The sequence below is a fragment of the Anomaloglossus baeobatrachus genome, chromosome 1, assembly GCF_048569485.1.
Source record: "Anomaloglossus baeobatrachus isolate aAnoBae1 chromosome 1, aAnoBae1.hap1, whole genome shotgun sequence".
Taxonomy (NCBI): domain Eukaryota; kingdom Metazoa; phylum Chordata; class Amphibia; order Anura; family Aromobatidae; genus Anomaloglossus; species Anomaloglossus baeobatrachus.
In genome coordinates, this window is record NC_134353.1 from 737861902 (window position 1) to 737877569 (window position 15668).

A 15668-nucleotide genomic window follows, 5' to 3' on the forward strand; every position below is an offset into this window, starting at 1 on the left:
GGACGTGACCCAGGGTGTACCACCTGTGAATGCTGTCCAGGTGACAGGAACTGAGTTTGCAGCTTTTGCTGACAGAATGTCTCTCACTATGTCACAAATTCTTGACACATTGCGAGCTAGGCCTGTACTTCAGGCCACGGACACTGTGCAATCATTGCCCCCTGGTCCCCCTCAGCTCCAAGCTCCGGGACGGGCATATACACCTCAGGGTGAAGACTCTGACTCGGACGATGGCCCCGGGCAGCCTAAGCGGGCTCGCTATGACGGGCCTTCACATTCATCTCAATGGTCAGAATCCCAGCGAGATGAATCTATGGGTGATGAGGCGGACGTAACTGATCAGGATTCTGATCCTGGGACCGCACTCAATCTAGATACACCAGATGGTGACGCCATAGTTAATGATCTTATATTTAACATCAATAAGATGTTAAATATTTCCCCACCAGCTCCTCTTGTGGAGGAGTCAGCTTCGCAGCACGAGAGAATCCATTTCAGATACCCTAAGCGTACTTTAAGCACTTTTCTGGACCACGCTGACTTTAGAGACGCAATCCAGAAACCCCACGCTTATCCTGAAAGGCGTTTTCCTAAACGGCTTAAAGATACACGCTATCCTTTTCCCCCTGAGGTGGTCAAGGGTTGGACCCAGTGTCCAAAAGTGGATCCTCCAATTTCCAGGCTTGCAGCTAGATCCTTGGTTGCAGTTGAAGATGGAGCGGCACTTAAAGATGCCACTGACAGGCAGATGGAGCTCTGGCTGAAATCCATCTATGAAGCGATTGGAGCGTCATTAGCGCCTTCTTTTGCGGCCGTATGGGCACTCCAAGCTATCTCAGCCGGGCTTGCGCGAGTTGACTCCGTCACACGTGCATGTGCCCCGCAGGTAGCACCATTGACCTCGCAAATGGCGGCATTCGCGTCGTACGCGATTAATGCTGTTCTTGACGCTACAAGCCGCACGGCAGTGGCGTCAGCCAACTCCGTTGTTTTGCGTAGGGCCCTGTGGTTGAGACATTGGAAAGCAGATTCTCATTCCAAGAAGTGCTTAACCAATTTGCCTTTTTCTCGTGACCGATTGTTTGGAGAGCGTTTGGATGAAATCATCAAACACTCCAAGGGTAAGGACTCATCCTTACCGCAACACAGACAAAACAAACCCCAACAAAGGAAGGGTCAGTCTGGTTATCGGTCCTTTCGAGGACCGGGCAGGTCCCAATTCGCCTCGTCAAAAAAGACTCAAAAGGACCAGAGACGCTCAGATTCTTGGAGGTCTCAGTCACGCCCAAAAAGGGCAGCCGGAGGAACCGTTGCCAAGACGGCGTCCTCCTGACTTGCGGTCTCCGATTCCCACACCCGCGGTCGGTGGGAGGCTTTCCCACTTTGGCGACATCTGGCTGTCACACGTCAAAGACCGTTGGGTGAGGGATATTCTGTCTCACGGGTACAGGATAGAGTTCAGTTCTCGTCCGCCAACTCGTCTCTTCAGAACTTCTCCACCACCAGACCGAGCCGATGCTCTGTTGCAGGCGGTGGCCGCTCTAAAGGCGGAAGGAGTGGTGACCTCCGTCCCGCTTCAGGAACAAGGTCACGGTTTTTACTCCAATCTGTTTGTGGTCCCAAAAAAGGACGGATCGTATCGGCCCGTCCTGGATCTAAAGTTGCTCAACAGACACGTAAAAGTCAGGAGGTTCCGGATGGAATCCCTACGCTCCGTCATAGCCTCAATGTCTCAAGGAGATTTTCTAGCATCAATAGATATCAACATCTGTTGGACCTGGTGAGAGCACTCAGGATTTACATTTCTCGCACGGCGGCTCTACGCCGTTCGGATGCGCTCTTTGTCCTAGTCGCTGGTCAGCATAAGGGATCGCAAGCTTCCAAATCCACCCTGGCGCGGTGGATCAAGGAACCAATTCTTCACACATACCGTTCTGCTGGGCTTCCGATTCCATCTGGACTGAAGGCCCATTCTACCAGAGCCGTGGGTGCGTCCTGGGCATTACGGCATCAGGCTACGGCTCAGCAAGTGTGCCAGGCGGCTACCTGGTCGAGTCTGCACACGTTTACCAAACACTATCAAGTGCATACCTACGCTTCGGCAGATGCCAGCCTAGGTAGACAGGTCCTTCAGGCGGCGGTGGCCCACCTGTAGGAAGAGGCTGTCTGACAGCCCGTTCATGTGGTATCTTTTTACCCACCCAGGGACTGCTTTTGGACGTCCCACTGTCTGGGTCTCCCAATTAGGAGCGAAAAAGAAGAAGGGAATTTTGTTTACTTACCGTAAATTCCTTTTCTTCTAGCTCCAATTGGGAGACCCAGCACCCGCCCTATTTGTTCTTAGGGTTTCGTTTTTTCGGGTGCACATGTTGTTCATGTTGTTTCTTAAGTTCTCCGATCGTGTTATCGGATTGAATTTGTTTTTGAAACTGTTATTGGCTTTCCTCCTTCTTGCTTTGGTACTAAAACTGAGGAATCTGTACTCCTACGGGAGGGTGTATAGCCAGAAGGGGAGGGGCCTTACACTTTTAAGTGTAGTTCTTTGTGCGGCCTCCAGAGGGCAGTAGCTATACACCCACTGTCTGGGTCTCCCAATTGGAGCTAGAAGAAAAGGAATTTACGGTAAGTAAACAAAATTCCCTTCTTTCCTTTCACCTGATGAGGCTGGAAATCCATGTTAGAACGGCTGTATAATCCTTCAAGAGTGCTTAACTCAATACCTGCTTATGGAGCCTGATTGACAGATCCTCAGTGTCTCTCCCGCTGCTGAGATCTCACACTGCTCAGTACAAGATGCATCTTTCAGGCAAGTATTTAAGGCAGGTGTCTCAGGAGGTATTTCATTATATAGCTGCACTCATAAAATGCTCATATTAACATCTGGATAATACTGCCATTCTAACATAGGTTTCTAAGATCTGTTGAGGCTGGTGTACTTATTGTGAAAATCCATTTAATGACATATGCAGTTTGTATTGTGGAATTTGGTGTCTCTGCTGCAGGCAGTATCTATATCCTCACTTGACTTTGACAGTTCAGCCGTGTGACGCTGCGATCACTGCTCTGCATTCTTAACAGGATTCTTAAATACTAATTAAATGTTAATGAGATTAATTTATAAGAAATTCAGGAGGGAGAATAATGCAAGCAGCAGAGGCATATCTCCTCTTTGATAGCTCCCATACTTTTGGATATTGGAACATATATATAGCTATTCCAGCCTTCAGTTGATAATTTGGTAGATATGTGGATACTCGGGAATGTTTGCATTAATTTACAACTGTATCTCGTTGCCATTGCATACACGTACGCTGTAATTAGATCTATTGTCTATGCCGGATCTCCCGATCGCACAGCTCATTTTTAATAGCTTTTTTTTTGTAGAATAACGTACAGTATAGATTTATAGTCACATAAAGGCTTTTTATGCTGATTCATCACAATGACCATAGATTGCATAGTTTGATTTTTCTACTTCTGTGCAGGTTTAATGGGAAGAACAATTCCTGGTGACAGACACAGTCCTCATAGCATGAAAGAACCGCCACCGCATATACGAGGATCTATTACACAGGGTAAACTCTGCCATACGGATTCTCCTCTTTACATTTCGTGTTGTTATAAACATTCTTGTAGCTTACATGGGGGATAGGAAACCTATATTTCCAAGTATTTTACAGTTGGTGCTCATCTGCCAGTTAGGGATTGTCCGGGGTCTTGTCTCTAAATTGTAATAAGCAAGAATAATCAGATTACTAATACAGACCTTGTACCTGACTTCTTCACTTCACTTGTCCATGCAGAGGATGCTGTTCCTTAAAATTATGGGTACAATGCTGCTGCTGTTGTACTTGTTCTTGTAGCTTTTTCTCCGTGCACACAGGTGAAGACTTGCCATTTGTGAAAAACATTTTTACACAATTAGGAAGAATAGGACCTGTGCATAATACTCAATAGGAGGTGTCGCACAGTTATACTTTTAGTACCGTATTATAGTGTGCCAATATACAGTACTGTACAAATGTTTTAGTCAGGTGTGGGAAAAATGCTGTAAAAAATGCTTTCAAAAGTAAAAGTGGGGTCAAAAGGCAAAGCATTTCTCCTTGCGTAGACTTACAAAGCAATCAAGCATGCCAGTAGTGAGGAGACTTATAGCTGCAATGCTCGACTGGGAAATATGCAAATTGTTTCTTCAGGGAGGAAGGAGATAAACTCTAGTGCCATCTATTGGAAGTAGCAATCCTAAAAGTCAAAAGTGACAATTTAACAAGCCTAGTCATATGTAGCATTTATGCCGGGTCAGCACTTCAATTTGCAGACACTGTGTTTTGATGTGATTGCCCCCTTGTCAGTGCAAAGTATGAGATCTGATCTGACTGTATGAGAAGCTAAGATGAGGTCTAAGGGGAAAGGTTTTCTCATTGTGGAGACTGACAAACCAATCCAGTAGTGACGAGAAAGCTTTCCGTTTAGACACCATCTTAGCTTCTCATACAGCCAGATCAGATTTCAGACCATGCACTGACGAGGGGCAATCACCCCAAAACACATTCTCTGCAAATTGAAGGACTGGTCTGGCATAAATCCTAATCATATGACAAAAAGGGGTCACTTTTGACTTCTGGATTGCTACTTCCAATATGTGGCGCTAGAGTTCATCTCCTTCCTCCCTGGAGAAAAAATTTGCAGACGTAAAGGTGGTAATTAGTTAATTTTTATCAATGAAAGCACAGAGTGAATGAATAACCAAGAGATCAAAATAAATGTAATATTTGGTGTGACCACCTTTTGCCATCAGAACAGCATCAGTTCTCTCGGTACATGTGCACACAGTTTTTGAAGGAACTTGGCATGGAGGTTAATTCAAACATTTTGGAGAACTAACCCCAGTTCTTCTGTAGATGTAGGCTCATACAAAACCTTCAGTTTTTTTCATGTAATACCAGACAGACACAACATTGAGATCAGGGCTCTGTGGGTGTGGGGGGCCACATCATCACTTACAGGACTCCTTTTTCTTTTGTAGGCTGAAGATATTTCTTAATGATATTGGCTATATGTTTGGGGTTTTGTCCTGCTGTAGAATAAATCTGGAGCCAATTAAATACCAGCAGGTGGTATTGCATGATGGATATGTATCTGCCTGTATTTATCACCCTTAAGGACACTATTAATTCTGACCAAATCCCCAACTCCATTGCTGAAATGCAGCCCCACACTTGCAAGGAACCATCACAATTCTTCATTGTGCCTCATCAGTCCAGAACACTTGCTGCCATTTTCAGCACTGCAGCTCTTATGGCTTTTTTCATAGTTAGTAGCTTGGCCTAATTTTCATGTCGAAGGTATGAATTTTGGCAACAATTTTTCCATGAAGAACACTGCTGTTCAGACAAAGTAGATGGGTGTAGCTGGTACTCTAGTTGCTGTCGGTTCTGTGCTGATGGCATTGCTGGACATTTTCCGATTTCTACATATGAAAATGTTGACCATTATCACCTGCTTGATATAACTGGTTACTCATACACCTGACTGTATCCTACAAAATCCCTGAGTTTGTTCAAGAGTTCCAAAAAGAATTGATGCTCTTTTGATGCAAATAGTGGGTACACCAATGTTTGATTTTAGATTTCTCATTTGTTCACTCACATTGCATCTTGTTACTTGCTAAAAGTAAACTCTTAAAACTTCTATTTTTGAAAGCATTCTTTGCAGTATTTTTTTTTTTTACACACCTGCCTAAAATTGTTGCATAGTACTGTGTATCGTATATATTGTACTTCTAGAAAACTCCTAAAACATGGGTTGGCCTAATTTTGTCCTTTGTCATATTCTATGTAGCATTAGTTTTGTCTGGGATTATTGTATGGTTTTTAAATGTAATAATAATGGGTTCCACTTCTTAATACTCATCACGGTGTCCACAATCAGTACCATAGGAAAAGGGCTTGTACTTGAAATGTTTTTCAGAAATATGTTAAAATAATTACAGTAACTTTTATAGGAACACTGCTCAGTTACGTGGAGTTTTTGTTCCGTGGACGTACATGAGCTGGGTAGATTCTTACCGCTAAATACTTTGTAAGGCCCTGTGCGCACTTGCCGGTTTTTCCCGCAGATTTCCTGCGATTTTGCTGCATGTTTCACTCCATGTTATGTTCATAACATCTCTGCAGTGATTCACCAGCAAAACCTTTGCGCACTAGGCGGATTTTGACAGCTGCATGTTTTGCTGCGGGATTCCCGCAGCGAAACCAATTGCATGTCACTTCTTTTCCGCACGTCGCTGTGGCATTTCACTCCATTGACTGCCATGTAATCGTGAAATCCCGCAGGGAATAATGCTGGCAGCAAATTCTGTGCGATTCATTGCGTTTTCCTGCGTTATTCCCTCCGGTATTTCGCGGTTTACCTGCGGTAATGTTCATCGCTGCCTGCGGTTTGCAGGGAAGTGATGTCATTATGACAGGAAGAGGAAGCGGAGCAGAGAGTAAACACACACACACACACACACACACACACACATCACAGACATAGAATACACACACATCGCACTCACACAAAGACATATAAAATACACATAAATCAAACGGACATATAGAAAAAAAAACACGTGGGCTCCACCGTATTTTTACCGTCCAGCCGAGGTAAGCACACAGCGGCGGCCCGGTATTCTCAGGCTGGAGAGGGCGAGGGGCAGGGTTAATGCCCCCCCCTCCCGCAGCCAAGAATATCAGCCCGCAGCTGCCCCGGACTGTCGCATCCATTATGCGGCAGTCCCGGAGTGTCCCCAGCTCTTCCTGTTGCCGTGATGAGGTGACAATTAGGGTAATATAAGGAGTTAATGGTGGCGGATCGCCGCCACTAAGTCCAGGCTTGATCATGGCAGCGTCTATGTGACAACTGACATGATCAACCCGTAAGTGAAGTGAAAAAACACACACACCGAAAAATCCTTTATTTTTAAATAAAACACACAAAAGCCCCTGTTTCACCCCTTTATTAACCCCCCCGAAAAACACAGCCCCGACGTAATCCACAGAGGTCCGGCATAATCCACGTCCTGCGATGCTTGCATCCAGCCGCGACTGACACTACAGAATGCAGCCTCGCAACGAGACAGCAGAGGTAATTACCGGTCATTTCCCACGGCCAGTAATGTGAGCACAATACCGACCGTGAGAAATGCAGTGTGTGCGCACAGGGACTCTATCTATCTATCTATCCCTCTACCTATCCCCCTATCTATTCTTCTATCTGTCTATTTATTTATTTATTTATCTATCTACATTCTATCTCAGAAATTTATTTATTTTTTTATTGTTTTCTTCAATGTGCTTTATTGCATTGAATGCATTAAAACACATGTACCAACCCGCACGCGGCAAAACCGCGAACAATACTGCGGTAAAGCCGTAGCAAACCGCATGTGGTTTTCAGGTGCGGTTTGCCGCATTTTTTTTACCGCTGGTGCGGTAATCTTTTAGGCCCTGCGGAATTTTCTTAAGAAAATTCCGTTTTCCAGTACGCACAGGGCCTAACACTTCACCCCGGACACTTGAATAATACCAAAAGGGTTCAGTTCATCTGAGGTCAGTTTTGCATATACAAATCACACATGCTCCAAGTGAGGACATAGCCCTGAGTGTTGGCTATTTGCTGCCTCGCTTTTATATCATGTTTTTGCATTTGGTTAAAGTAAACAAAAACTGTATTTTTTTTAGTGATATTTTAAGATAAATGTTAGGCACTGGAGAAATTAATCTGCAGAGTAAACACATTTTTTTCCTAATATTAACCCCTTCAGGCCCCGGGCGCTTTCCGTTTTTGCGTTCTTGTTTTTTATTTTTCTGTCAATCTTGCCATATGAGGGCTTGTTTTTTGCGGGACAAGTTGTACTTTTAAATGAAACCATAAGTTTTACCATATGGTGTACTGGAAAACAGCAAACAAACTCCAAGTGTGGAAAAACTGCAAAAAAAAGTGTGATCGCACAATAGTTTTTGGGATGTTTTATTCACAGTGTTCAATATATGATGTGTCATTGTGATGCCTGAGGTTTGTGCGAGTTTGTAGACACCAAACATGTATAGGTTTACTTGTAGTTAAGGGGTTAAAAAAAAATTCACAAGCTTGTCCACTAAAAGTGGCGTACGTTTTTGTGCCTTTTTCCGAAACCCGTAGCGTTCTCATTTTTTGGGAGCTATGGCTCAGTGACTGCTTATTTGTTTGTGTCTCGAGCTGACATTTTTAATGGTACCATTTTTGCGCAGATGCTACGTTTTGATCGCCTGATCACCATTTTTGCGTAAAACTTGCGACAACCAAAAAACGTAATTTTGTCGTTTGGAATTTTTTTGCCGCTAGGTCATTTACCAATGAGATTAATTTATTTTATATTTTGATAGATCGGGCATTTCTGAACGCGGCAATACCAAATATGTGTATATTTTTTTATTATTTTAACCCTTTAATTTTCAATGGGGTTAAAGGGGGGGTGATTTGAACTTGTAGTTTTTTTTTTTTTTGTTAAACTTTTTTTTTACTTTTTTATTTTACTAGTCCCCCTAGGGGGCTATAGCGATCAGCAATCTGATCGCTCTGCACTATCTGCTGATCACAGCTACACAGCTGTAAACAGCAGATATCCTCACTTCCTGATTCATTCGGCTTCGGGCCGAGTGAAACCGAAAGTGGCTCATGATAGCTACATGCGTCATCACATGACCCTGTTCTACCATGGCAACCACCGAAAGTCACGTGATCATGCACGTGACTTCCGTTGGGGGTGGCGGTAAGTGAAAATAATGGCCGCACGCATATACATCTCGCTGCCAGACTTTGGCAGCGAGATGTAAGGGGTTAAATGTCGCAGGTGGAAGCGATTCCTCTTGTAACATGCAGGCACACATAGCAGGTGTTGAAAACAGCTGATATGTGCGCGGATCGTCGCAACCTGCCCACGGCAGGGGGCGGGGATTAACCTCACACGATCCATGACTGAAAGATCCATCATGGGTCGTGAAGGGGTTAATAGCTTTTTTCTAATGAATGTTAGCTGATAAGGCTCTGTTTCTATCTACACCAGAGGAGCAGAACAATGAAAATGATGGCAGTGCTTGACCTGTCTCATGATGGACACCAGTGCGCCCAACGGATTTCATTGACTTTGACTATAGTTTCTTTTCCATCAATATGTCCTTCCCTTTGCCCGACAAAATAGCCCAGCTTGCAGCACTTTTTTGTTTTCTTTTTTTTCCACAAGTTGAGTTTTTAAACACCCCCAAAAAAAACTGAATGTAAAAAAGCCTTAGAGAACCCATCATGACTTTCAGGATTGGTTCCACGGCAGCATTAACATAAAAGTAGATGCATTGTTGCATCCATGTATTTTTTACTCTAAAATGCTCCATTATTTTAGAAAAACTGGCCAGGAACTGTGTCTCAGTTAACTCGTCTGAGACAGGTCCTCGATGGCTTCTTCTTTCCCCGATCCTCAATACTGCCTGGTCTCTGTCCATGTATGTGTATATGGAGAGACTTGTCAGCCTACAGGAGGGATGCGGGGAGAAGTTGCCTGGACCAGCGTGGACTAATCCTCCTAGGCCCATTGTTCCTGGCTAGCTTCTCAAAGTAGGTTTTATCTAATATGCCGCAGTGTTTCAGAATAAAATGTACACCACAAGAATAACACAAACAATAGGATTGTTTTGTGTGACTTAATACATTTGTGTGTATCCTAAATCTAAAAACACTGTGAATGCCTTTTGTAACATTTCGTACCCTCTGTCCAGGGATCCCACGCGCCTACATTGAGGCTCAAGAAGACTACCTCCGAAGAGAAGCCAAGCAGCTCAAGAGAGAAAGCACTCCACCACGAAGCCTATCCGATGCCTACAAAGTCCGAACTCATGAGGGTCTTACAGGCCCACTGAAACTAAAGACACATGATGAAGTGGTGGCTACAGTGAAGGAAATTGGTAGATCTGTTCATGAGATTCCCAGGGAAGAAATGAGACATGGCGCTGAAATTCAAGTTACCCCTCGACCTCATAAGGAAGGATCAATTACACAGGTATGTACTGGTCTACTGACACTTGTCTTTATTTTTTTCTCCTGTTGGCTGTTGCTGTTAACCAAATCATTATATATATATATATATATATATATATATATATATGTGTGTGTGTAATGAGCAATTGCTCCTACAAGGAGATACCAGCCTGAAGGGAATGCTTGATTTGTAATCAGGTGGCACATTTACATTACAAATTATATAACCCTTTAAAAATTTAGTTTTATTAATACTTATTAAAATCCACAACCTTTGTGCAAATTACTTAAGAGGAAAAAATAAAGGGAGGAAGGTAAGATGCTCACCCTTTACAATAACCCTCCCTCCTGTCCACTACCTACCGCGGTGGTCGGCACCCTGATAACTGCGAAAATGGCGCCCCCACTCGGCGGTGGCTGACCCTGTGATATCCCTAAATGGACCCTCAATAAGATGGTGAAAAATAAAGTCAAGGGTCATAAACAGGGTACACTCATGCTCAGTGGACAGATGGACTGGAACAAACACACATGAACACCAAGTTCAGACTAACTTCAGACGTTACTGGTGATTCTGGGGTGATAATAGAGACCAAAAATTGTATCCGATACAATGGATATATAGTCCTAAACGACCCCAAGAATACCTGAAACCTTGGAGGTGGTGAAGAACAATCCCAGAGGTGGTGATCACGATAAGACTCTGTTAAGAAAAGAATGTGAGTGGATCTTTAGAATGGAGTCTGTACAACCTGGAGGTCTAAATGAGCAGATCTCTTATGCCTGCTTTCTCTGATTCCCGGGGCTGATTCTATGGTTCCCTGGGGTTTGCTGGCCTGAATCCCGTAATAGGGAGGTTATATTGATATATCGTACGTAGTTTCGTATGTGGATTAGATTCGGATTGATGCTGGGGTGGGTGCTTCATCCCTTTGCCCCTCTGCCCCCCTTCTCCCTCTCCTGTCTTAAGTGCGCGCCCCAATCCTGTCTGCCTGTTACTCTACCCTTTGCCATCCCTTCCTTCCTAATAGTACTCTCTCGGTGTAGTCATATCACTATGTTGGTGGTCAGTGGTCTGATTTATATATCGTATGGCCACCAATGAGAGATTTGGGTTGTTATAAATATAACCCAAATGTGCATGTATGAGAGGTTTTTCTGGGCCATACAGGGTGTCCCCAAACTGGAACAGGGCCATATATGACTTATGTTTTAAGGTTATGTGGATGCTCGTTAGGTTCTGGGGGTAATATATCTATCCCCCGCCTCCTTACTGATAATTTAGGGGCGACGTCGTAGGGCATTTTCAATGCTGATCCCCGCCCATTCATTCGGCCGTATGCACCCGTGTGACGTCACTTCCGGTTATCGCTCCCTGACGCCGCTTCCGGTTCCGCCTCGCGACCCGACCGTGGAACGCAAGCGGCGTCACACTATGGAGCGCATCAGGGGGCGTCCCCAGATGTACCTAGTCAACACATGTGATCCCGGAGTATGGATCACGTGAACGGGACACAGAATGTAATTTATCGATGTGGTTAACATTTGCCCTAATGTATTAGGGAAGAGATTATAATATTTGGTGAGGGTTCTTATTACAGCAACATATTTTGAGGGCATGGCTTGCCGTGGATGGGGGTGTGCCTGGGCGTGAGGTAAGGGGGTGGGCTGATTGGCTGGAGATGGGGGCGGCCCATTACCGGCTAGGTTCAAGAGGAGATCCTAGTGCATCAGTTCTCCCCCCTTATCCTGACATTATGCTGTCCTGAAATCGATTGGCAAGCCTTATATCAAGCCTCCTGATGATCCGTGTCTGGAGAAACGCGTTGAGGCGAAACTGGGGCAATTCTGGGACACGCACATGAACCCTCCCGAGGCGAAACTGGGGCAATTCTGGGACACGCACATGAACCCTCCCCACACGATAAGTGTTTGATTGATTTTTTGACTAACCTGAATGATCATAACTGGTTGATTTATGCAATTGCACTTGGTATGCGTTGACACTTCATTTTGTATATGAACGAACCGGCTGTCTGTATTAGTTAGCACCGGAGGCCAGGTTTTGTTCATAATTCTGCACACTTTATTGCACTATGCACTTTTTCATGCCCTTTTAATATGCATACCAAGGAGTAATTTTGGGTATCTAATGTACGAATTTGCTATTGATATTCGTGGTTCTTGGGGTCGTTTAGGACTATATATCCATTGTATCGGATACAATTTTTGGTCTCTATTATCACCCCAGAATCACCAGTAACGTCTGAAGTTAGTCTGAACTTGGTGTTCATGTGTGTTTGTTCCAGTCCATCTGTCCACTGAGCATGAGTGTACCCTGTTTATGACCCTTGACTTTATCTATTTTTCACCATCTTATTGAGGGTCCATTTAGGGATATCACAGGGTCAGCCACCGCCGAGTGGGGGCGCCATTTTCGCAGTTATCAGGGTGCCGACCCCCGCGGTAGGTAGTGGACAGGAGGCAGGGTTATTGTAAAGGGTGAGTATCTTACCTTCCTCCCTTTATTTTTTCCTCTTAAGTAATTTGCACAAAGGTTGTGGATTTTAATAAGTATTAATAAAACTAAATTTTTAAAGGGTTATATAATTTGTTATGCAACACTCCCTTTTTCATATAGTTTGGCACATTTACAATACCATATCTGTGTGTTAGCAGTGTTGTATTTGTATACATCACTCCATCAATAGTTAATTTCTTTGTCGCTCCATTGGGAGACCCAGACAATTGGGTGTATAGCTTCTGCCTCCGGAGGCCACACAAAGTATTACACTTAAAAGTGTAAACCCCTCCCCTCTGCCTATACACCCCCCCGTGCATCACGGGCTCCTCAGTTTTTATGCTTTGTGTTGAAGGAGGCACACATGCACGCAAGCTCCACAATTTAGTCAGCAGCAGCTGCTGACTATATCGGATGGAAGAAAAGAGGGCCCATAACAGGGCCCCCGGCATGCTCCCTTCTCACCCCACTCTGGTCGGCGGTGCTGTTAAGGTTGAGGTACCCATTGCGGGTACATAGGCAGGAGCCACATGCTGTTTTCCTTCCCCATCCCTTAGGGGCTCTGGGTGAAGTGGGATCCTAACCGGTCACCAGGCACTGGGACCGTGCTCCCTCCGCAGCCCCTGGGGGAATCTGCTGGACAGGAGACCGGGTATCGTCAGGGACAGGCCCTGCTCCTCTGAGGTACTCTGTGTCCCCTTGGGGACGGCGCATAGAGCGCCTGTGTAATGGACGCTGCAGCAGCTGCTGGGTGTGTTTGTGCGCCGGGACTACCGCGCTGACCGCGCTTGTTTGCCGGCCGCGCTTATAACTTTACTCCCCGGCTTTTGCGGCATAGTACCGCATACTCCCGCCCCCAGGCCTGCCAGTCAGGGGTAAGGGCGGGACGCTGCACTGGACGTCAGCTCTGAGGGCTGGAGCATTCTTAGTATCCTCCTCCCCCCTCACTGAGCACCGTGGGGCACCAGATTCCCGCACTTTCTGAGGCACGCCCACGGCTCCCTCCTCCTCTCAGAACGCTGGCAGCCATTCCTATCAGCACTTCTGACGCTGGAGAACTTCAGAGGGGAGACAACACCGAGCTCCACAGCTCTGGGAGGCCCAGGCAGGGAATCTGGTGGTCACACAACCGCTGAGGGCGGTCGGTAAGCCGCACCTGTTACTAGGTGCTAGCCCCCCTGGGTGCCGAAGTGTATATTTATATGCTTATATTGTATACATTTACTCTGTACGGCCGCACTATTTGCTTTTGGCTATATACCCTCTCTGATTGCTCTAAGAGGAGACAACAGCATGTCGTCCGCAAAAAGCAAGGGTGCCAAGGCACAGGCTTACTTTGCAACCTGTACCTCATGTGCAGCTATGCTACCTGCAGGTTCCACCTACCCTCATTGTGTGCAATGCTCGGCCCCTGTGACACTCACTCAGCCGGAGCCTCTGCCACTGGTGGGACCCTCGGCCCAGGTGGAACCACCTGCTGCCACTGTCCAGGTGACAGGGACAGAGTTTGCAGTATTCGCTGACAAACTTTCTGAGTCTATGGATAAATGGTCTGCTAAGATACTAGAAGCTTTGCAGTCCAGACCGGTAACACAGGCCCCGGGCACTGTTGAATCATTGACCCCAGGCCCCCCTCGGTTGGAGCAGCAAAGTGCTCCTGGGGCGACTCATAGGTCCCACGGTGAGGACTCCGACACGGACCGCAGTCCCAGACCGGCTAAGTGGGCTCGCTGGGAGCTTCCCTCGACTTCTTCACACTGTTCAGGGTCTCAGCATGAGGACTCTCTGGAGGATGAAGCGGAGGTGGCAGATCAGGGCTCTGATCCTGACGCCGCTCTCAACCTTGATACACCTGAAGGGGACGCCATAGTAAACGACCTTATAGCGTCCATCAATCAGGTGTTGGATCTTTCTCCTCCAGCTCCTCCGATTGAGGAGTCAGCTTCTCAGCAGGAGAAATTCCATTTTAGGTTTCCCAAACGTACACGGAGTGCGTTTCTTGATCACTCCGACTTCAGAGATACAGTCCAGAAACACCGAGCTTTTCCAGATAAGCGCTTTACTAAGCGCCTTAATGACACACGTTATCCCTTCCCCCCTGACGTAGTCAAGGGTTGGGCTCAGTGTCCCAAGGTGGATCCTCCAGTCTCTAGACTGGTGGCTAGATCCATAGTTGCAGTGGCAGATGGTGCATCACTCAAGGATGCCACTGACAGGCAGATAGAGCTCCTGATGAAATCCATCTATGACGCTATCGGCGCGTCCTTTGCTCCGGCATTCGCAGCCGTATGGGCACTCCACGCTATCTCAGCTTGTCAGTCTGAGATTAATGCAGTCACACGTGCCTCTACTCCGCAGGTTGTGTCCTTAACCTCTCAGGTGTCGGCGTTTGCGTCCTACGCCATGAATGCTGTCCTGGACTCTGCGAGCCGTACGGCGGTAGCATCCGCCAATTCGGTGGCAGTCCGCAGGGCCATGTGGCTACGTGAATGGAAGGCAGACTCTGCTTCCAAAAAGTTCTTAACCGGTTTGCCATTTTCTGGCGACCGCCTGTTTGGCGAGCAATTGGATGAAATCATTAAACAATCCAAGGGAAAGGACTCGTCCTTACCCCAGTCCAAACCAAACAGACCTCAACAACGGAAGGTACAATCGAGGTTTCGGTCCTTTCGGCCCTCAGCCAGGTCTCAATTCTCCTCGTCCAACAGGCCACAGAAGGGTCAGAGGAACTCTGATTCATGGCGGTCTAAGTCACGTCCTAAAAAGACCGCCGGAGGAACCGCTCCCAAAGCGGCCTCCTCATGACTTTCGGCCTCCCCAAACCGCATCCTCGGTCGGTGGCAGGCTCTCCCGCTTTTGCGACGCCTGGTTGCCACATGTCCAAGACCGATGGGTGAGAGACATTCTGTCTCACGGTTACAGGATAGAGTTCAGCTCTCGTCCCCCGACTCGTTTCTTCAGAACATCTCCGCCCCCCGAGTGAGCCGATGCTCTTCTTCAGGCGGTGAGCACTCTGAAGGCAGAAGGAGTGGTGATCCCTGTTCCCCTTCAGCAATGGGGTCACGGTTTTTACTCCAACTTGTTTGTGGTGCCA

General features: G+C 46.3%; 1 protein-coding gene across 16 annotated transcripts in view; it reads left to right on the top strand.

The window, feature by feature from the left end:
- Positions 1-15668, top strand: part of NCOR2 (nuclear receptor corepressor 2) — a 601679-nt gene that overhangs the window by 509597 nt on the left and 76414 nt on the right. For all 16 annotated transcript variants that reach the window (XM_075322517.1, XM_075322568.1, XM_075322586.1 and 13 more), the window contains exons 30-31: positions 3486-3575; positions 9795-10075. In XM_075322517.1, coding sequence (XP_075178632.1) covers positions 3486-3575; positions 9795-10075 — 371 coding nt within the window. The remainder of the gene's footprint in view (positions 1-3485; positions 3576-9794; positions 10076-15668) is intronic.